The sequence below is a fragment of the Grammomys surdaster genome, unplaced genomic scaffold (genome assembly GCF_004785775.1).
Source record: "Grammomys surdaster isolate TR1022 unplaced genomic scaffold, NIH_TR_1.0 130, whole genome shotgun sequence".
NCBI lineage: Eukaryota > Metazoa > Chordata > Mammalia > Rodentia > Muridae > Grammomys > Grammomys surdaster.
The window spans coordinates 13,272,263-13,295,653 of record NW_021604588.1 but is presented as its reverse complement, the minus strand read 5'-3'; the positions used below and the strand labels follow the sequence as shown (position 1 = coordinate 13,295,653).

General features: G+C 42.8%; 1 protein-coding gene across 4 annotated transcripts in view; it reads left to right on the top strand.

Moving 5' to 3' along the window:
- Pbx1 (PBX homeobox 1) overlaps positions 1-23,391 on the top strand; it is a 305,452-nt gene that overhangs the window by 208,747 nt on the left and 73,314 nt on the right. For all 4 annotated transcript variants that reach the window (XM_028759040.1, XM_028759029.1, XM_028759037.1 and 1 more), the window contains exons 3-5: positions 6,960-7,204; positions 13,136-13,326; positions 20,927-21,062. In XM_028759040.1, the coding sequence (XP_028614873.1) occupies positions 6,960-7,204; positions 13,136-13,326; positions 20,927-21,062 (572 nt within the window). The remainder of the gene's footprint in view (positions 1-6,959; positions 7,205-13,135; positions 13,327-20,926; positions 21,063-23,391) is intronic.

Below are 23,391 nucleotides of genomic sequence, written 5' to 3'. Positions count from 1 at the left end.
TTGGGACAAAGGGGGTTTCCTGAGCCGCACTATAAGCTTTAGCTATTAAGATCTATAAGTCCGTCCCTCAGGCAGCAGGCACCCATCCAGAAATCCAGGCGTCTGTTGCCCAGTGATTGGCTTTCTCCCTGCCAGCTGGCCCAGGGAGACTCAGTGTGCCAAGCAGGGAATGTGTGAATGGGATCCATGCCCGTACATCCCCTGAGAAGTACAAGTCCTGTGACCAGAAGAGCCAAAAGCTAGCCCAGAGAAAAGATGAGAAAAACTTGGTATGTCGGTATGTCTCTAGAGAAAACCCCTAAACATAATCGCTGAAAATAGTAAGACCATCCCAAGAGCATCCCGTATTTTTGTTTTCATCTCCTGCCTTAAAACTTCACCCACAGCTCCACATGCTGTGGCTCTGGGCCAAGTGGGAAGAAATGAGTGCATTTTCTAGTTCCTGGCTAGAGCACCCTTTGAAGATCAGTGCAGCCATGATACTATAAGAAATACTCTATAAATATGCTTGCACTGAAACACTTGAAGATCTTACTATCTCATTGTAGGAAGGAAGTTTACAAGTCCTTTTCTGATATCGTATGTTGTTTATATGTGCCTGCTTATTAACAAACCAAGAAAAATATTTTAAGGATTGAAAGATACCTTGTCTTCATGCTCAATGGTGACACTTTAGGAGACTTTTGACCAGAACAAAGCCCTGTGTGATTCTAAGGGGACAATACTGGGTATCAGAGTGATTCCCAGATTTACAGATTCTGTGCCCTGGTACCCTCTGAAGAGGCCATTCTAGGCCCGCAGCCAGGAAGATTCCCGCTTGGTCCTCTAAGGTCTGAGTTCCGTCAGTACTGGGCTCTCTGGAGTCTATCCATCAACCATTGTCTGGCAGCTGCCTGTAACGCTGGATTGTGAAACTGGGGAAATCAAATGGTTAATCATTTCCATTTACTTGATAGACGACTCTTTAAAATAACTCACGGAGACAGCTTTTCCATCAAACATGGAAGAGGCTTGAGAAGAGCGCCCATAAGTACAACCTCAGGCTCCAGGCTACTAAGGAACAGAAGATGTGAGTCCCGACATGGTTTAGAAGAATCAGCTCCTAGCATAGTCGTTTTCCCGCTGGAGAAGTGTCCGCCAGTTTGTGGATGATGTCTGTGCCTGTAGGAAGTGACAGAACCTGAAAGGTCAGGGTGGTAGAGTGGGGGGAGGGGGAGTGTCTACAAATCTAAAAGCAGTCGATGTGCTCTTAGGTCTCAAAGGTCTTCACAGATACTGGTCTCTCCCTCACACAGAGAGCCATTGCCTTAACATCAGCATAGTATTGCTTGTTTAGAATGGTCACATTTGAAAGGCAGTTCTGAGTTTTTGGGAATGGGTATGGAAGAGATGGGAGAGAAAACGCGTTCTCTTTGTGCAGTTTAGAACCGGAGGGTGGGGCACATGCCAGGAACTAGCTGCCTGGTCTAGAGGGTGGAGAAACACAGATGCCTAAGATACCATAGTCCTAAATCCTACTTGGCTGCTGTGCACAAGAGCTCAGAAAAGACCCGAATAGATGCATAATACCTGATCCACGAGATCCTTCGGGATCACCATATCACCACTGGCTTCCAGGAGCTCACGGTCTTGGTGGCAGGAGCCTGCCTTGTTTTATTGAAGTTCCTTGACCTTTATAATCTGAAAGTATGGTAGCAGAGCTTGTGTTTTGTAGTATCAGGTCATGCAATCCAGTGTGCATAAAGGGTTCCCAGGGGTGAACATTTTCAGTTTCTAAAAGTGCAAGGGCAGATTACCCCTGGCTCCACTGGCTTCAGTGTCCTGCCTGGCTTGGGCCTGGCAGTTTGTCTTGGAAAGACAGAACTACGTACAGAGTACGTAGACTGTAAAATTCAGCTTCTGCCTTGGTGCTTTGGAACCGTGACGAGGCTTCCTCAAGTCTTCCCTAAGCCTTGTGTCTGTCCAGCAATTATCTTCTTTATCTTGCTTAGCTGACCGAGTTTCAAGTTTCACTCCATAACCTGAAACAATACCCTCTGCTAATATGCCCTCCTCCCTGTTTGCCCACGTTTGGGAGCTCAAATCCGAGCAGATCCCAATTCCCCAGCTCCATGGAGATGTAGGTGCTGTGGGACCCTTCTTTAAACAAGTCCTTGGTGGGGAGAGAGTGCCCTCTAGTGGGCACCGCTGGGAGCGGCTCTGGAACGGTATTGCTCAGCCAAGGACAAAACAATCTTTTGCCCGGCCCTCCCACTGGCTCTCTTGAATGTGCCTTTGGGTTTGGTTTGTTTTTCTCCTTGTGTGAAGAAAATAAATAAAGATTGAACAGCAGGAGGCCAGTTGTGAGAGCTGCTCCAAGCTGGCTGTGACAGTCTCCTTATCTCTGGAGTTTTAGCACAGGATTAACCTTAGGGCAAGTGATAGCAGCAATGTGACTTCAGGTGTCTTCTAAAGGCTGTGACAACCTCTGTATAAATCACTTACCTGTTGTGACTGGTCTCTGTCTTGATTGCAATGGGAAGGGGTGATTTGTGGGTAAGAAACTCCTTCTTTAAGAATTATTACCTAAGAGGGATAAATATCTTGGTGTTATGTACAGCCAGTGGGGCTGTTAGAACCCTGTATTACCAGCATGCACAGGCATGGGGACACCTTAAAGCCCAGTTTCAGGGAAAGCTGTTGGGCAGGAGAGAGAAAGGGAGGGAGGGAGGGAGGGAGGGAGGGAGGGAGGGAGGGAGGAAGGGATGGAGGGAGGGGGCGCTGGGCACCCATCAGGGAGGCGGGGAGACTGATCATAAGTGATGCCTGCTGGATTAGGTAACAGCTCGGCTGGTTGAAATTGGATCTTGGAGGACGAGTGTTAACATCTCTGGTGTCCCAGTGAAAGGTTCATTTGAGTCTTGTATGGAGCTGGAGAGATAAAAAGGGAGCTTTTAAATACTCATTTTGTCTTCAACTCACCAGAGTACTGACTTCAAGCCGTAAATAGGAAGCGTCACTTCTGATAGCGGGATCACTTATTTCTTTAAAGCTGGTGGGATTTTTTTTTTTTTTAACTGATTAGCAGAACAGTTTCCAGGTCAGTGAATCCAAATACCTGGGTTTTTGTTTTATTTTGTTGTTGTTGTTGTTGTTTTACTAGTACCTTGAAATCTTGTCCTAGGAAGAAATAAGGACCTGCAAGATTCCCTACCATCTCCAGACATGCATATGTACCCCAAAACCATCAGAACATTCACTTCCTGTGTACTATAGCACAACAAGGCAGTCTCCTGTTTGGATCTAGTTCTTGCACGTTTTCCAGTGCAGTCTACTTTTATGAGTACAGTATAATTTAAATGGTGCAATGTGTGTGTGTTTGGGGGGGGGTCCTTCTGGGCTCTTTTTTTTCTGCATCTTTTCATTCCTTTATTTTCAAATTTCTGGTAGACACTTTCTTTACATTTCTATAAAACAATTGTAACGCGTCTTAACAAACCCAATTTCCTTTGAATGAATATTCATTTAAAGCATTTCCAATGTTAAGATCAAGCATCTTTATTGTTGCCCGCCCCACTGCTCTGTAGGTAAATCTTTCCCCACCCAGGAACCAATGCACCTCAATGCACTGTCTGTGGAAGCTTGCAGTCTGAGTAGGCAATAAGCTTATTATACAATAGGCCGCTATTGTCCTCTGTGTTCCCCCTGCAGCACCCTGAGGGAGTTCCCTGCCTTATTGAAAATATCAAGGACAAACAAGACCTTCCTTAGGTTGAAGAGAGTTTATAAGGAGGAACTTGCTTGTTTAAAAGCACTGACTGGAACCCACTGACTGTTTAAAATCGTGACTGGAACCCAGAGGGGTAGGAAGAAAGAATATTCTAAGGAAATATTAGGCATATGGGAACAAACAGTATGAACCTGTTCACGGTCACTTACCTGATCTGTGCTCTCTGAGTAACAGTCGTTCTACCTTTCTTCTTCCTCATGATTGGTTTTGCTAGAGCCGGGAGTTTAGGAGGCCATCTTTGGCACCTGCTTTACTGGAGGAGAGGAGTGCCTAACATCTTTGGGCAGGCAGAACCAGGTAGACAGGTGCTGACTGATGGGTAACATGTTCTTTTTGACTCTGCTGCCATGGATGAGAAAGGATGATGGATATCTATCATCATGCTTTAGGGATGGGCCATGTGCAAAGGGCTGCAGAGTCACCAGGAGACACCTTTGGATGTATTTAGCATCATGGGAATTTTTTTTTTTTATCCTAGGGAGTTTAATTTGGTTTCTTCTGAAGAAAGTATATTGGATCTCTGAGTAAGAAGACTGGATTTAGAACTTGGTACAGTAGAACACATTTATAACCCAAACATACAGTAGAGGCCAAGCAGGGGCCTTATGAGCATGAGGCCAGCATGGATATGTAAAGTAATACATATTTTTCTGAATACAACTTTGCTGAATGAATGAATGAATGAATGAATGAGGATTCAAATATTGCCTCAGAACAGTAGATTATCTTAAGTAATCAATCTATCTTGAAAAACAAAAAAAAGTAATCAATCTAAAACAATGTATTCATTTTTTAATAGCTCAGAGTTTAATTTTTTTTGAAGCGCTCATAAATATCTTTTTTGATAAAGTGATTAAAATTCACCAAGCAAAGAGACACACCTATAAACCCTACAAGTGATGCTTTCATACCTGTTTTGGAGGTGGTGACAGCCGGACTTTGAGGCCCAACATGTGGAAATTTAGATGCTCTGTGTCATCAGAGCCTGGCATGCAGGCCATGCAGGAAGTAGTATTCCCATCCTATCTTAAGGAGCCTTTGTTGGTGTTGAGTTTGTCGGAGGATTTTGTAGATCTGAGTAAAAATGTTCAACATACAGAAGAGCATGGCTCTGTTGTCCATAGTCACTCAAAGGGCTGTTCCTATAGAAAGTTTTGAATCTACCAGAATAAGATTTCATTGAGGGCGACCCTCTGAGTATACCACTACAATTATTTCACCTTACAATTGTCCCCACTGTATCATCTCAGTTTGTATGTGGAAGAACTTTTGGTGTGAAAGGGAAAAATCTAATGGATACCCAGGTGTTATGGCATGAATATACATAGATTTCTTCTTTCTATACCTTCCTTTCATTCCTTCTTTCCTTTCTGTCTTCATCAAGCAATACCTTTGGTAATCTTTACTACCAAGTTTTGACATTCCTCCTGTGTTGGAAGAAAGCCACGCTGTAGTTTTTCTTCTGCACCAGGAACTGGGATTTCCTTCAGAATGAAATGACAAGGATGCTATCTGTTGGGAGCCAGGAGCATGTGGGCACAGCCAGCAGTGATACTGCTGTTAACCCGAGAGGGTTTGGCCTCATCTTGGCATCCTCTTATGTGAATCTCATCCCTACCTTCCCCACCACAGCCCTTGGAGTAGGGAGGGCTGTCTAGGAGACAGCTAGTTGTGGTCTGTTCTCTTGGTACCCTAAACAGCTCTTGACTCTCATAGTTCTTGTCCATCCACTAGGACCTAGATCCATCTCCTCCATTCTTGTCCTTCCCTCCTTTTCTGTTCCAGAATTCTCTCCTTTTTTGTTGTTGTTGGGTTTTTTTGTTTGTTTGTTTCCAACATTGAAAACGGTCTTCCTGTTCTCTTTCAACAAAGACTTGACGGCTGATGTAGATCTATACACAACTGAATTCAGTTGAGTGGTTTGACTATGAGAAAGCAGGTTGCGTGCAAGAGGTACAGAGCAGCTCTCTTATGAGCTGGCCTGCGTAATCACTTCATCAATTATCCCCACTGTATCAACTCAGTTTGTACGTGGCAGGACTTTTGATGTGAAAGGGATAATCTAATGGTTACCCAGGTGTTATGGGTCACCTGACCCACAAAGTTGTGGTGCTTCCCTAAAAAAATAGTCTGGTTTTGATCTGAAACTTTGTTCTACCAGAACCCAGGGTTTGATGAGTCTGTGAAAATTTCTTCTTACAAAGACCACACCCTCACTTAGCATGGAACAGAGAGCTTACCACCCACCGTAGATGGAGCTCAGTTTTAAAAGCAGCCAGGGTTGATTTGTCTTTGTATTTTTCTAGACTACTCTATTCTTTCAGCTAGTCTAGGGAAAAGCTCTCAAGATTTAATTCCATGGACTGGGTTTACCTTGCTGAAGTTGTTTTGAAAATGACAATACAGGTTAATTCAATATTACAATGAAAGTTATCAGAGTAAAAGCCACAAACAGAAATCTAAAGTAAGAAATGAAGATTTTTTTTTTTTTGCTTGAAACCTGGCAGTTTGAAGATTAAAGTTAAAAAATATCACATTCTGTTATAATTAATCTTTGTAGTCTAACATTAATTGTGGTAAAACACATATAATGGGTATTTTGTCTGTTTTGTAGTGTGCAGGTTAGTGTGATTAACTAAATTCCCTTGGTTGTGTGACCATTACCATCATCCATCTCCTTAGGCGGTGGGTAGAGACAAGGCCTCATATAGCCCAGGGTGACACATAACACAGGTGCCCGTGATCGAACATGCATACACACTCACACACATGCATATGTGCACATACATATGAATACAAACACACAGTGATGACCTTGAACTCCTGACCCTCCTAGATTCACTAAGTCCTGAGATTATAGGTATGACCCACACCTTTCATCTTCCTTAAGAGAAACCCCATGCATGACACACTAACTCCCCATCCCCCTTCTGGTCTCAATTCCACTGTTCTCCTATTCTGGGTACCTCATATGAGTAGTGTCTTAGGAGTAAAGCAGGTGTCTCTTCCCACATTCCCATCCTCTCAGTTGGTGTCCTGCCTGTTCTCTGTTCTCCACATGCTGTATGACACTTGATCTGGAAGCTGGTTTAACTGAGGGACACTTGGGTTCTTGTATTTTGTGTTTGGTAAATAATTCCCCTGAGTTGCTGCTATTAATCCTTTCTTTTCCCTTTGTTTTTCTCTGTAGTTTTGAGTATTCGGGGAGCCCAAGAAGAGGAGCCCACAGACCCCCAACTCATGCGACTGGACAACATGCTGCTAGCAGAAGGGGTGGCGGGGCCTGAGAAGGGCGGAGGCTCTGCAGCGGCAGCGGCGGCGGCCGCAGCTTCTGGGGGTGCAGGTTCAGACAACTCAGTGGAGCATTCCGATTACAGAGCCAAACTCTCACAGATCAGACAAATCTACCACACAGAGCTGGAGAAGTATGAGCAGGTAACCACACCTCTACACACTGGGCATCGTTGTGGCCATTGGCCAAGGAAGGGCAGAACAAACCACAGCCTCACAGCCTTCTAATGGACCTTGGTCAGGCCTTTCCCATAGATCAGTACTTATGAGCTTAGGGTTTTGAGTCCCTTCAAAACCCTTGTCTCAACTATTGAAAGCCTTGGCCTTACATGGGTCAAGATACTAAAATATATAACATTGTAAATGATGACTGTAAGAAATATGAATGGTCAATGTAAGGCATATCCTGTGCTGAGAACTCTAGAACATTTGTAGAATGTAGAATGTGTTTGGGCTCTCCCTAGAGCACACAGACCGTTGTCAGAGTCGCAACCTGACTACAGGGATTGCTGGCTTCCTTCGGCCACTGCTTGCTGTTTAGTTAAAGAGTGTCACTCTTCTGAATGCTCAGAGAATTCCATGGGAAGGGACACTTGAACCTGACCTTTCCATGCTGGCGTCAGCTGAGTCAAACCTGCCCTCTTCTTTGTATGTGATATGTGGTAGGTCATCTCAGGAGATATTCTAGAGAGCCACACCATCCTCAATTCCAGTCCTAGCATTATCCTGACAGTGTCATGGACCTGTGTACTATACCCCAAAGGAGCAGGTATCTGATAGGAAACTATAGATTCCTGAAGGGTCATAAGATAGGATTGCTTTAAGACACAAAGCGTCGTTAGAGATGAGGTCCCATATGATGACAGAGCTACCCCTGTCAGGGAAAGTGCCATCTGTCCCCATATACCCAGACTTTTATATCAGTGCCATTTCTCCAGCCATTGTGAACAGTAGCGTTCTATCAGGAGTCCTTTAACACACAGCTCTCCTCCATCCATTTAACCGACAAATATATTCATTGTCGCTGTTGGATTGATGCTGAACTCCGGTTCTATATGTATGTCTTTTCCTAGAATTAGATTTTCTTTTACTATTTTTGTGGAAGAAAAAAGAAAAAGGAGAGAAAGAGCAGTCTACTTATGACTGCCTAGGTAGCCGGCAAATGTGAACGTAATAGAAAATTTAAATTTTAAAACAGAAATGAGCATTTTAAAATTTAAAGTGGAGAAAGTTTCGCGATTGTATTCCTGTCCACCTTTGGATGGATACCCACAGGATCCACTCTCTTATGCAGGAGGAAATGCTGGGCCTCTTTAAGTGAGGCACAGTGAAATCCAACCATCAGACAAGGTGTAGTGGGAGCTGAAGGGAGAAAAAAAAATAAAAGTCAATATAGTAAGAACTATGAGAACATTACCCTGTACGTTCTTGAAAAAGAACATGTGTTCTTGACACACTCTTGGCTTCTGGAGACTTATTTCAGGTCCCAGGAGAGTCTGGGATAAGTTGGCCTGCCTACTAATGGTGCTTTTCCCCACCTGGTTCATCCTGAACCTGGGTATGGTACTAACTCATTGGGGTGACTTTAGAAGACACATGTGCAGACTTTTCTTATAAGATCTCTGGATGGCCTTTTATCCCCTCTGCATTACTCTTACTTCACCTTCTCCAGGAAGCATGGCCTCTGCCCAGCAGCCTGCCTAGACCTGACATCTCAGGTAACTCATGCCAGTTAAGCAAGGCATGAAAGAAACTTAGAATAAATGCAGCTTCCCCCAGTCACACAACTGCAATACGTGGTAGGCTTGGAGGTGTTGAACTATGGCTTCATTGTTAGCTTGGGATGTAGATAGCACAGTACTGAGTTCTCTGTTGAAACTCCCTTCTCCTTCTCCCATCTCCATGCAAACTTCACCAGTAGTGGCCCATTTCAATAACATGCTCACTATTGCAAAACATCTGGGCCAGTGCAATTGCACTTGATCATCAAGCCATTTTGATGTTGGATGCCTAGGACTGTTTAACACAGATGAGGAAGGTGAGATGGAAGATGGTAGGCATGATGCTGAGATCACACATCCAGTGAGGAGTAGAGGTTGACATAGAGTCATGTTGTGACCCTTAGGCCAAGCACTCTCATTAAAACAAGGCCTGCCTTCATTTAGTAAATATAAGGTGATGACCCTGGTCAAGGCTGAATAAGAAGCATGTCCTGTTATTTCTCTGGGTTGGACTGTTGACATCAAGCTAGTGATAAAAATGTTCTCTCTAGAAATTTCTCATGGATTCCCACCTATTCTAAATCATAAAGATGTTGGAAGTGAAGAACTTAGAGAAAACCCCACGAGTACATGGCAGATTATGCAAATGTAGCAGTGGCCAACTTGTCTTGTGTATTTATTAGATTTGGGAAGTAAAGCGTCATGTCTCCTTATTTATGTGGACAGTTTTGGGGCTAAGAAGTGAATTCTGCTTAACACATTCTGGATGCTTAATAATTTATTAAAATTAGTTTGTTAATTATAATAAATCACAGCTTGCACAGCGATAGTGCTGTTAACCTTTTAGCTGGTGTGTTAGAGAGATCCATCTTCTTCATTCTTCTGCAACAGTTCCTCATGGGGCCTTTGTTAAAAGTAGGGAAACTCAGTCAAGTAAAATGTCATCCTCCATGTTAGCAGTTGTCACTGTCAATTCTGCTACCTTTGTTTCATTCTTTGTATATCGATAACAAATAACCACATGATAATTAACTTCCAACTCATCCCTTACCCCAGCCCTCCAAATAGACACCCACGTGAACAAGCTACTATTCTATCCCAAGGTTATTAAATAAACAAACTTCTAGAAACTTTCATCACTGTTAAGTGACAATAATAAAAAACAGTTCTGTAGCAGACAATGTTGGTGGCTAAGGTAGTGAAGAACTGACATACTTGTACTCTTGTTCCTTTGAGGAGTTCTCCAGCTTTTGTAAATGATACCACTGGAGTACTGACTGAGCAAAATCTCCAGTGCTAACCTCGGGGTAGGGGATAACTCAGTTCACAGCAAAGGGAGCTCTTGGAGTCTACTTATCTCTGTGAATGTGACTGTGCCATATTTCGGTCAGAAGGAGTCAGGAAGAAGATGGGTTGACATGCAGGATGTCGGTCAAAATCTGGAACCTTGTGAGGTTTCCTATATGGGCTTCTCTTTAGTTTGCTGTGTCTCTGGCTACACTTGGGAAGCTTCTCTGTAGACCTCCCCACCCCCCAAGGAAGCTTGGAAAGCTTTGTAGAAGCTCTCTTCCACAAGGTAGCTTGAGCTCTTCATCATGCTTCCCTTAGTTGTCTACAGCAAAGACCATTGGACCTCGAGGAATCTATTATTTTTTTTAACCTCAAATACATACCTTACTTGGCACACTGTGAGCACTTGACTGAACAGAAACAGCCCAACTTCTAACACTAGAATGACGAGGAGCTAAGGGGTTACTACAGGCAGTTCAGACCCTAGAAGTATCTGGATCATTTTGCTCCTGTCCATCTAAGACAGGCTTAGAAATCTTGAACCTCAGTTGTGTGTTCTCCCAGCTGCTTAGCAGCTGCTTTGCTTCACCTCAGCAGTGGGTGGAAGGACTCCACTGTCTGCTCATTGCAGAGCATAAAAGGCCCGGAATAAAATGCCCTGACTAAACACCAGATATTGTGAGTATTTTGATTCACTGTAATGGAACACGTTATTATTAGCCAAGCACTGTGGCTTTCCAGCCGAGGGCTGGTAAATTTGACAACCCCTCCTAGCCTGCAGCTCCTACTTCCTGACAGTCTCCTAGAGGTAGGGATGTTACAGCCCAGCAGATTGCTTTGTTTCCTCAGAAAGATGGCTATGGGCTTGTAATGAACATAGCTCTCTACTCTATGTCATGGGGGCCTCAGAATCCCTGCTAACTCACTGCCAGGTTTCACTTCCCTGTCTTTGTGATACAGTTCCAGAGCCTAGGTTTGGCTTGGGAATAAGACTGAAATGGACCCATGTCCTTTTAACACTTTTCTGAATGGAGAATGCTACATAGACCCATCTGTGGCTCTTTCTTCAGCATATTCCTGCAGAGTAGAAAAGGAGACATTTATTGTTATATTTATTTTACCAACACTGAAATGAAGTCTGCGGATGTTCACTCTTGTCAGGATAGTATGGGGGATTTCTAAGTCCCTTCTATATTTGCTTGCTTTATTTTATGTATAAATGTTTTGCCTGAATGTTTGTAAATACACTACATGTGTACACTGCCTAAGGAGGGAAGAGAAGGGCATCAGGTCCCCTGGAGCTGGAGTTACAGATCATTGTGATCTGTCACGTGGGTGCTGAGAACAAAACCCATGTCTTCAGTAAGAAATCCTGCAAGCAGTAAATGTGGTTAACTTCTGAGCCATCTCTTCAGGCCCTAATATATCTTTTATGTCATGAAACCATAATGAAGAAGTGCATTTGTCGGCCCATATAAGCACTGCACACATAGTAACTCTGCAGATCTCTGCTGTGCCTTGTTACGTAGCATGTTATCATCCCCAGTTTACAAAGGGAAAAGAGACACAGGTACATTTAAAGAACTTTCCCCAAATGTCACTACTGCCAAAGTCCTGCAGGCAGGGACCCAGGCAACCTATCACTCCTCCCACTTCCTGGTCCATACAAGTGATCTTTACATCTAGGTCCCTCTGCACAAGAATACCATTTAGAGTACCATTTAGTGTGTTAGAGAGTTGAAAAATAATTAAATCTCTCAGATGAATAAAATGTGTCTTTTGGTAATGCAAGAATTTGCATCAGTGTTCACAGGAGCAGGGTTCAAAGCAGGTTTCCACTGTGGATTTCAGATGCCACCCTGTGGATGCTTCTGCTCGTGTTCTTTTGGTCATCCAAACTTAAAGAATTCTTCAATAAATAGTCCGTGATTGTGGGCTCCTGTTATCGCTACTACTCTGTTGATGCATATGAAGAGCTTTATGCTATAAAAACCCAGTGATACAATATTGTCAATAATAAGCAAGTTTCTGCTCTTCGTATTAAACCCAGAGTCCTTTGAGTCCTACATTTGAAGTTCTCAAAGCACCATCTTGCTCTTTTCATTACAAATCTAATACGGTTTTACAGCAGTGCCGTGAGTTAATCGGTGAATAGATACTATATTGAGTGTTCAGCTAATGAAACTAGACTATGGATGTTAAGTATTAATAACTGAAAGAGAGGGTAGTGGTTTCCCAAAGAGTGAGTTCAGGCTATGAATTTCCAGGCCCATAATGATAGGAAGCTTTTGGGCTCACTTTAACCCTTTGGTGCCTCCTGTGTACCTTTGGAAAATTCCCTTTTTCCCTTTGTGCCACAGTTTTCCCAACTGGAAAAGAAAGAAGTGGAGAAGGTAGATTTCTACTTTGACTTCCATGGCTGGCTGATAGTATGCTCCTACAACGGTGTTTTGTGGACCCTCAAAATCACACTGGATGCTCTCTTTATAAGATTCATGAGGGTATATCCTCTGTGTTATAGACAAGGCACAAAAGGGCTTCTTTAGATAAAACTCAAAGCCAAGTAATGAGAAAACTCCGGGAAGAGCTACAGAGCTTTTTATTTTTTGATTCCGCTTAAACTCTTTTGGCTGTTTATGTATCCAAAAATTGAATAGTTGGAAGTCCTACCATATCAGGAATAAGACAGAGAAAACTCATAATGTATTTGACCCCAAGTCACTCTGCTCTTAACATAGGGGCAAAAGGCAGGGATGGATGTTAAGTATCTCCCCTTTCCATGTCATAAAATCATAAGGAAAAAAATGGTGTTAAAATGATTCAGAATTTTATTTTCAGTTAAGAAGTTGAAGCCAGTGCCATACCATAGAGCTAGAGCCACTGGGGGAGAAGAGGATTTTCTACATGATAATTTGTAGCTATCACATTTGACAAAATGTCATAAGGCCTTCTAGTTTTCTTCACTTAGACCAGTTTCTAGAAAAGCACCCCAGCCCCATATTGTGGACTATTTGACAAGCCATGGAGTTCAGTTCACCCTATGTTCACCATTTTGCCACTGCAGGCATGCAATGAATTCACTACCCATGTGATGAACCTCCTTCGAGAGCAAAGCCGGACCAGGCCCATCTCTCCAAAGGAGATCGAGCGCATGGTCAGCATCATCCACCGCAAGTTCAGCTCCATTCAGATGCAGCTGAAGCAGAGCACGTGTGAGGCAGTCATGATCCTGCGCTCCCGGTTTCTGGATGCGAGGTGAGTCCTTTGCGTTGTTTGGAAACATTGTCAGATCCTTTAAAGAGAATTTAACAGGGTCTGTCTGGGTTCATGGGTTTGCTCTCTCCAAAGCTTCAATTCTCCTACAATGAACGCGATGCCATACTCTAGGTTGAGTGAAGGTCTACAGACTGGGGGTCAGTATAGCCCACTCCTTTCATATAGTGCTGCTAGAATTCATGATTGCAGGAGATAATGTTTATTGTTTCTGCTGTTCCTCTGGGTGAGCAGCACAGGTAACAGTGACAGGCCAGGAAGAGGTTGTAGTCGTTGTTGTTGTTGTTGTTACACAGCACTGTTTCCTTGTTTTACAGAGATGCATCATAACTATGTACTCATTGCCACTTTATTAGCACACTGTAGTGACACTTCCTCCAAGAAGGTGTCTAGCTGGGATTTTTCCCATGCTGTAGAGAAAGTACATGAATTGTACTTGAGTGTACTCCATTAACGAAGAGTACTCCATTAAATTCAGGAACTATTTTGTAATAGATTACCATGAACAATACTGCGAGCTGCTTAGGAAGTTCAAAGTTGAACAACTCACACTTTACTGACCATAGAGAGTCAAGAAGGTAACTTGATAGAGACCTGGTTGTTTGGTTTTCTATCTGGCTTCAGTGGTGTTCATGGATTTTCTTATAAATTCAAAATATTTGTTTGACAAAAATAATAGGCCTAGAACAGCCCTTTAAAAAACTTGAGAATTTAAAGCAAAAGACTAAGAACCAATTCTTAATTCTTCTACTCTGGACCGGTGGATTAGAACCTGTCGCTTCTCTTCTCCAGCCTCTGAGATAGTACTAATTAGAGTTTACCTTCACTCTAGAAGTAGATTTTGATAATTGATCCAAAAATACATCCCATATTTTAGGTATGCCTTGTAATCCACAGTTCATCTTGAATTGGTCATCTTTTCTGTCTGCACAACTCTGGAAAATATTCCTGGCATAAAGCTTTTATTATCAAATGTTAGTATGTCATGGTCTGTATACCATTTCATGCTGTATATAGTTTTGTTCCTTTTGAGTCAAACTGAAAGATTCATGGCTCTTCCTCTTCCTGGATTGCTTTCCTCTCTATGTCATGCATTATTCAGTTCTACTGGCGTCCTCTTTCTCTTCACAGTGGTAGTCTTTAGGGGTCGGTGGACCTATTTAAAACTCCCCAGCATCTTCTCCTACCCACTTTCTTCAGTATGTTTTTGGATTGCACAAGATACAAAATGAGAATGCCAGACAGCAAGATGCACCTATAGGCCAAAGGAATCCTGTAGTCAAAGGAAGGTTAAAAGGGGGACAAGACAGAAGAGATGGCTCAGCAATTAAGATCACAAACTGCCTTGGCAGAGGACCTGAGTTCAGTTCCCAGGAAGAACATAGGTAGCAGCTTGCAACTGCCTAAAACTCCAGGGGAACCAAAGCCCTTCCCTGACCTCCACAGGTACACAGGCAGTGTAGCATACCGCAAGCATTTACATATAATCAAAAATAAAAATAAAATCTTAAATAAAAGTGAGACAGCTTGCCCAGCTGGGTGAAGGGATACAGACTTTGGCAAAATCAGTCCTTCAGCAGGACTCTGTCTCTCTTGCTCTGTGGCCTGCAGCCAGCCTGGTTTCTTTAAGGCAGCCATTCTACACAATGTGAGTGACTGGTGGCTTCTGTCTTGGTCCTTCCTCTAGGCTGCAGCCGCCACTGTGCTTCCTGTGTTGCTTACATCCCCATGGTAACTCCCTTAATTAAGATGCTGGAGTTGCTATTTACATTGGCAGATTCTGTATGTGAGAGAGAAAGAAAGAGGAAGAGAGGAGAGAGACAGAGACACAGAGAGAGAGAGAGAGAGACAGAGATTAAAGAAAAAAGAAAAGAAATGTTGGGTCTAGACTTTTGTTGTTGTGGTTGTGGTAGTTCAGTTGGTTGGTGTTTTTGGTTGGTTGGTTTTGTTTTGTTGTTGTTTCTCAAGAGAGAAACTGGAGAAACGAACAGAAGAGAACCATTGTGATTATGGGTCTCTCTTAGTTCCACTGTACCTGGCTGAAGGTCAGACACTAAAAAGACACCAGACTATGTATGTTTTGTTCACATCTGTTCCTTCCACTGGCCTCTGTCTAGATGATTTCATTTGGAACTAGAAGGGCAGTCACTCTAAGGCAGGCTCTCTTTCCTACTCAGGTAAGAAGCCTTCAAATCACCACAGCAGACCCTCAGAAGCAGCCAGCCTCTGGTCAGAGGCCGTCTCACTTCTTTGTATGGCTATACTTGCCAGCAAAACATCAGCCAAAATGCTAGCCCAGGGTGAAGCAAAGCCTGGCTCACAAATAACAGCTGGCCCAAACTTCCTGATCCTACCAGAACCTGGATGAGAGAGCTAGGCCAACCCCAGGGAGGGAGGTACTTCATATACACTGAATATTCACATCCCATCCTGCCATCCTGTACATCCCCTCCCCCCACCCCATCTGATGGGCAGGGCCTCATCAGAAAAGATTTCATGGAAGACAAACTAAATACAAAGAGGACCTGATTTAGTAATGGGATTAGTCTTTGTGATCTAATAGGTGTGTAGAAGTGACTGTTACACTCCTTAGTGGAGGGAAATGCCTTGTATCCGCTTTCAATTGCTGTGTAGCAGATTACCACAAATTTAGCAGCTTACGACCATGCAAGTTTATTCCCTTGCAGTTTCATCAGATTCAGTTTGAGAATAGCTCTGTTGAGTCCTCAGCAAAAGCTTCAGCCAAGCTATCCAGAGTAGGTGACTACATCTGAACTTCAGGGGCAATAAACCCTCTTGTTTCCTGCGGGACTTACAGAACTTTGGTTTATGAAGCCAACCCCTCTATAGAAGCATTTCACAATCAGACTGCTTACTTTCTTTCTGGTGGCCTGCAAGACAAACTCTTCTGATGAAAACTTTAACCTAATCACAAGGTGAGACCCCATTGTGACCACTATCCCAGTCACTTGAAGGAGATGGTAGCGTATATGCCAGGGTCATGGACCTTAGAATCCAGGTCCTCATACTTCTAAGCTGAGCTCTTGGCCTGGATTTCTCCATCTTGGGTTTCAGCCTTTCTTTGTGCCTTCCCTTGATGTAAGGATGCCAACAATGTTGAACTTAAAATTTCATTCATCTGTTTATCATCTCATACTGTGTGCTGTTCATCTTGGTTAGTTTATTCAGCATTATAAATTGTGTCCTCTAAAAGAGAATAAAGGGGAGAAAATTTTAAGCATCTAGTGGTTTAGAAGCAAAAGCTTATAGGATTTTCTTGGAGTGCTGCATTGGAGTTTGCAATAATAATACAGATGCAGAGAGGTATACTCTTGGACTGTGCTCTGAATCACCAAAGAACAGGACGAAAGCAAAGGAAAAGAGATCAATGTAGTACAGGCAGACTGACCCTATATTCAGAATTATGTATGTATCTAATTAGTCTCCTGGTATTGGCCAAATTGTGTTTTAGCTATTAGAATATCAAATATAAATACAGGTCCTCCCTTCTCATAGCTCACGATCTCATGGCCACATTGTTACAGATAAGCATAGAACTGCATGTTATACTTCAAAACATCCACCTACAAACTCTGACAAAAGGAATGTGATCCCAGAAGGTGAAGACATCTTATGAGCAATGCAGACCATCCTTGTTCGACTTTAGCAGTGTTACCTACATAAACGCTTGCTTATGTGTTAGATACAAGATTTTCAAATAAAAGCAAGCCATGGCTCCTACCCTTAAAGTAATTTTCTTTTTAGCTGTAGATGCGTGTAAGCTGTGGCAAACAGTGTAGTAGAGAAAATGAAGAGTGATAGGAACCTGGGAACCACCAGGATCTTTGGTTAATGAGAACATATATGTTGTTGCTGGACCAAATGGTGTAACAGTGTATGTATAGAATTGGAGAGATCAGGAGTAGAATGGACCCAATGGACACCTTAGCTGTACCAGGGGAGATTTTTAAAATCCCTACTTTTAAAGAGCAGAACCCTCAGAGAAGTGTTTATGGAATGGTTGTGAGAAAATATTACACAAACTCTGGAATGCCACTGAATTCAAATTCTCACTGAATTATCAATGGCTCTGTGATCAGAAACAAGTGGTTTATCCTCCCAAAGACTCAGTTTTTACATCTATAAAACGGGGATGGTTCCTTACATGAGAATGTGCAAGGTTAATATGAAAAACAAGCATAGTGTCTGACATATAATGCTCATTCTGTAATCCCAGTATAGTGCTCATAGTAATTCCTAGGCCACCCATTATATATATTGTATTTAGCACATTTAAATATTATGGTCTTTAATATATAAATAAATATAACTTATATAGCTTTATATTTTTATATAAGCATACATAATATCAATTTTATAGCTTAGTGGCATGAGTAGGGAGCATGTTGCTTTAAGAAGGTTTCTATAATAATTCTGATGACGATATTCTAAACTGGAAGAGTCTAAAGTGAACCACTGCTGACTTCTCTGTCCCTCAGACTGGGCCAGCACAGCTAGTGGAGAAAATACTGTCTATACCTTATAGAATATTCACTGGAAATTTTTCTTGTTTGAAGGGAATCATGGCTATCTTATGGAAACAATCAGTGGGTTCTACAGTTATCCAGTGTTTCTGGAGTGTTCTAACCTGGGCTGTCTTCCATGATGGTTGCTTGAACATGGCTTCTGGCAACATCAGTCTAAAGATGCACGTCTGGTTTATAGCCCTGTAACTCTAAATTCAAATATAAAGTTAGAATGCTAATATATTTCAAGAAGTAGTTTGTTAGCTCGGCTAGCCACATTTCAGCTGTATGGTAGCCAAAAGTCACTAGGGCTTCTCTATTGGATAACACAAACACAGAACATTCCCTTATCACAGAAACACCACTTGACACCATTAGTCAGCAGTGCTGTGAAACACACTGGCTCATCTAAACCATTCAAAGATAGCAGTGACATCAGGGGTGGAACAAAGGGACAGATGTGAAAGATCAGCACTGTGGCCTTGCTGTGAGGCCATGGTCAGATGAGGGTAAGTAAGCAGCAAGGGGAAATCTGCGCTTCTCATGACCATAGCTCTTTTAGAAAAGGGAAAAATAAAGTCTTCCATGGGCCTAAACCAGACATGCTTCTGTCTTTAAAATGCTGTAATAGACCATGAACATCCACATTTTCTTATGTCAAAAACCAATATCCTGATGGGGAGAAGTAACGAGGCAATTAAAAACACTTGCTGCTCTTCCATAGGATTGAGTCCCAGCACCACTTCTAGACTTAGAATTGTCTATAACCGTCTGTAACAGATCTGGTTCCCTCTTCTAGCAGTGCACATATGTGGTGCACAGACATATGCACACAGCCTTCCTATACACTATACAATTGTGTGTGTGTGTGTCACACACACACACACACATGCATGCATGCATGCACACACTCGAGCGCGATCCACAGTGATCACTGCTCCGGTTGGCTGGTGGCCACAAATATTAACCTACAAGTCAGGGACACTAAAGCAAGGAAAGCAGTTGTCCAGTTGTCCCAGCCTTACACTCAGACACAAGTTAGTTTCACTACATTTCCTGAAGCTCTGAAAAATCCTGATCATGGGATTTCAGAGACAGATTAAGACAGCTACTGAGTGAAGTGACAAGCGAGTCCACTGGAGGAGATGAGACCACCTAGGGTAGATGACATATCATGGACACCAAGAGAGCCAGCAACAGCTGGTGCACCATCCACACACCACCCGCTCATTCCAGAGAGCTTTCCTTTGAGCTCAATTGGAAGACTCCCAAAAAATACTCTGTAATGCTAATTGCAAATAATGGGCTGAAGGACTGAGGGTTCTCCCAGAAACAGAAACATTTCCTGGTCCAGTTCCCCAGACCCCAAACAACTCTCTGTAGGAAAACCAGCAAAAGCTTCTTTGAAGGGAAACCCAGAGGGTGTGTTGACCACTGGGCCATCTTCCTCAAATTTCCATTAGGCAAGGACTTTCCACATGAGCCTCTTTTTTTCTCTGGGCTTTTAAATCCAATCTGTCCAATTTTCCAATGCTGGATGACCCAGAAACTCAGCATGATTTGGGAGAGTGACTTGAGCTGGCCATAGTCTGGACAGATGTGGTTGATACCTGTGGGCAGATGGTGTTCATCCGGTAAAATCAGGTACTTTATTGTGTTAATTAATGCAAGAGGGACCCTGAAAATACATTATTAGCTAAATTTCCAGTCTAGCAAGGCCACCGGTGCTTTCTGTTGGCTAAATTTGGAAAATCTCTAGCCTGATATAGCCAGAGAATGTTCTGGAATTCTTTTCCTTGAGGAATAACTTGGACAAAAAGCAAGGCAGGTAAATGTGCTATTAGAGGGAATTTAAAAAGGAAGGTTTCACCCACTTCAAGGAGGGAAACCGGGCCTACACAGAGCCCAGATTCCTCTAAGAGACCTTCCAACCACCCACAGGCCTTAGCAGTGAGGAAGCAGTAAAGTAATTCTCGCTTGAGATTTGTTCAATTAGCACCCCTGTTTTTAAAGGCAGAAAAATGCTTTTATGAAGAGAAAAATGGTCTTCTTCCTTTTGGCATCCTGTGTGATGAGGAAGATGAGCTTTTGTTTTACCATTTAGCAGCTTTTCCTGCTGCCAAAATAACCTTTCTCTCTCAGTTTGAGGGAGGTCAGGCAGTCAGGGGTTAATTCCAGTCAGTTTCCTGCCCTCTTCCCCAGATGACTTTTTAAAATGTTGGATGCATTTGCATGGGGATAGAATAGAGAGAAAATGATAACTTAGTTTTAACTTGGAGCTTACAGAATCTCTGTGTCATTGCCAGGAGGCAGTTTGTATAGAAGCAAGAGGCTAGGTTGGATGCCAGGCAGACCTGAACTATCTCCATAGCATACCTGCTGAGTGACTTCCGACACAGTATTTAATCTGAGAATAGGGCCAGGCTGTGGTGATGATGGCAATGGAGGTGGTGAACACTTTGGAGGAAGAGGTAGGTGGATCTCTGAGCTCGAGGCCAGCCTGGTCTACAGAGTGAGTTCCAGGACAGCCAGGGCTACACAGAGAAACCCTGTCTTGAAAAACAAAACAACAAGCAAACAAAAATAATGATGTATGGATGAGAATAGCTCCAGCTACCTCACAGGAGGAATAACTACCTGAGTCCATGCTCATGTAGGAAGGGCCTGGAATGCAATCACTGAGTTTGGCTTTTGTCTAGTGCTTAATACTCTACTGAGTCCTGCTTGTACATGGTCCTTGTGCGCTACCTCAGAGCTCTTTTCATTCAGTTGAAGAAGCTGATGCTTAAGTGACATACAGTCACCTAGTTGGTATCCAACCTGGTCTAGGATTTAAACCCAAGGTGGCCTATGTAATATGTACAGACATATTTGATTGTCTTCCCTGCTTGATGAGAAATACAGAACAAAGGTACTTAGTGGTTGGGACATTTGGTCCTTTTGCAGATTTCCTTGAATTCACCCTTTGCTCAAAGATGTTTCTTCTTGTAGAAACCACCCTGCTTTCTGTTTGCCTAATTTGACCTTTTTATCCCTTTCCCTTTCTTGTTCTGAAGGCGGAAGAGACGGAATTTCAACAAGCAAGCTACAGAAATTCTGAATGAATATTTCTATTCCCATCTCAGCAACCCTTACCCCAGTGAGGAAGCCAAAGAGGAGCTAGCCAAGAAGTGTGGCATCACAGTCTCCCAGGTGAGAGCCCCTTAAAGAGCCAACTTGGAGGCTTGCCTCTTGGAGCCTCATGGAGGTCCCCGGGGGGGGGGGGGTGTTCTTGGGCTTTCAGGCCTTGTAAGAGCCACCAGAGAGCCTTGAAAGGGAAGGTAAGCTCTTAGTGCTTGTGAGACAGTTTCCAGGTGAGTCAAAAAATCCCAACCAAAGGAAACAACCAAAGGAAGAAGAAAAAAATTAGAATACAGTGTGCAAAGAAGGTGAGGCTCCCTGGGATGGTAGCATTTATTATACAATACCTGTACCTTCCATGCTGTTTCTTCTTATTCCTTAGCATTTTTCTCCAAAACCAGGAACTTTAATAAGAGTCAGTGAATCAAACTAGTTGAATGAAAGGGATGCCAATGCTTTCTCTTGGTGTTCTGACTCTACAAGGAATAACTGATTAGGAGAAAGAATTGAGCAGGCCACTGTGGCTTTATTGGAATGGCACTGAATGTCCCTTTGTCCAGCATGCATTAACTGTCACCAATGTCTACTGCCTTAGGTGCATGATGCAACAATTGTCTACACATGGAATCTCTTAACATGAGCAGAAGAAAAAAAAAGGAAACATTATTGAGCCCCTGCCTTAGAATAGAAAAAAAGTATAATAAAAATAACATACTCCCCTAGATTTGAGAAGTAGACTGCCTTATAGTAGTGACTGTCTTTAGAAACATCCACTTGGGAAAGGCAGCATGCTATAGGCCTTTTAGGCCACGCCTTCAGTGGCTTCTGTGAAGATCATTTATAGTCTCATCAGTTAAGGAAAGCAGAACCTGAATATTCATACTCAAGTGGTCCAGCCTAGTGTTTTTCTAGAACTGTTACTATTCTGGTCTAGGTTTAGATTACTTGTCTATAAAAATGGGGAAAAAAATGATGTGCCTTGCTCCTGGTGGTCTATCTGAGGAGTGAGTTTAGGGCGTGAACCACGCAGATCAGTAAGTCCTCTACTTGTAAGGTAGTTAAACTACTCCATGGACTCAATCCGAAGTCCATAATTCCAGATTTTAATTTTATCTAGAAATGAGGAAGAACCCTTCTGGAGTCAGTCAAGGTTGTAGCTGATGATATTGGCATTAGCTCTAGCAACCTCTACCTCTTTCATCGTGGAAGCCCAAGTGCTGAATACTTTGTTCACCAACAGGATTATTTGTATGCCATGTCTCCTTTCTCTTCTCTCTATCTCAAGGCCATGCCATCCTTGCCCTCCCCCAACACACACACCATCACCACCACCACAGTAACAATGACAACAGGTAGGCTAAGCTGTTCCACGTTGTGAGGCAAAAATCTGCTGAGAAACAGCACGATGCCATTCACAGACTAATAGGCTGGGGGCTTGTTTTTAGCAAGGGTCAATGTGAGATTCTAAAGGACTCACTCTTGCTTTTGGAGAGTCTTTATTATACCATTTACCAAGCATGGCTGGTTGGAAGATACATGTTAAAGCTGTTTGTATTTCTCAAATTTAGTGACATATACTATTTTTCTTGTTTTCTTATGTGGTAGAAGTTCAATAGCCACCCTTTTTAATATCCACCTCATGGGATCTATTCAGTCATACTCTATTTCTTTGTACCACTATTGCGATTCCTCTCTTCCCCTGGGCTAACCCCACTCAGTCTTTTGAAGTCTACTTACTCTTTCTTCTCTGCTCACCCTACAACTGTTTTTTCTTTTCTTAGCTTTCATCAGTCCATGCTCCAGTCAGTGGGCCTTGGTCACCTTTTCTTTTAGTCACAACTTTTTTTGACATGTGCTAAAAAGCTATTGGTTTCTCCCATGACCCCCAACAAAAATAGACTCACATACCTAAATCTGTCTGAAATGCCTTGAATAACTATCTGCTCCCTATGGTCCCCAAAGAGCCCCACATCCATGTGAATGCTGCTCAGGGTATGGTCTTCAGAAAGCAGCATCAGCAATACCAGCAGCACATCACCTGTGACCTATGAGAAATGTGGACTCCTGAGTCTTATACCAGCCCTGTGTCTAAATCTTTGCGAACGGGGGTCCTAGAATCTGCATTCACAAGCCATCTGTGAATGCTTAACTCTAAAAAGCACCATTCTACACACTCACAGCTACAAATGTAACTCCATTTGAATATCCAGATGGGGCTTTTGTCCCGGAACACTAAACTCATGTATCTTACTTCCCACAGGATTTTGCCGTGGCTCTGCCCATAGGCTCTTGAATCATAACATGTTTGAGATGTAAATCAAACAGTCCCCAGAAAACCTATTATTCTTTCTGTGTTGTCTGACTCATGCCACCTCATCTGTATGCATCCCTAGTGCCCAAC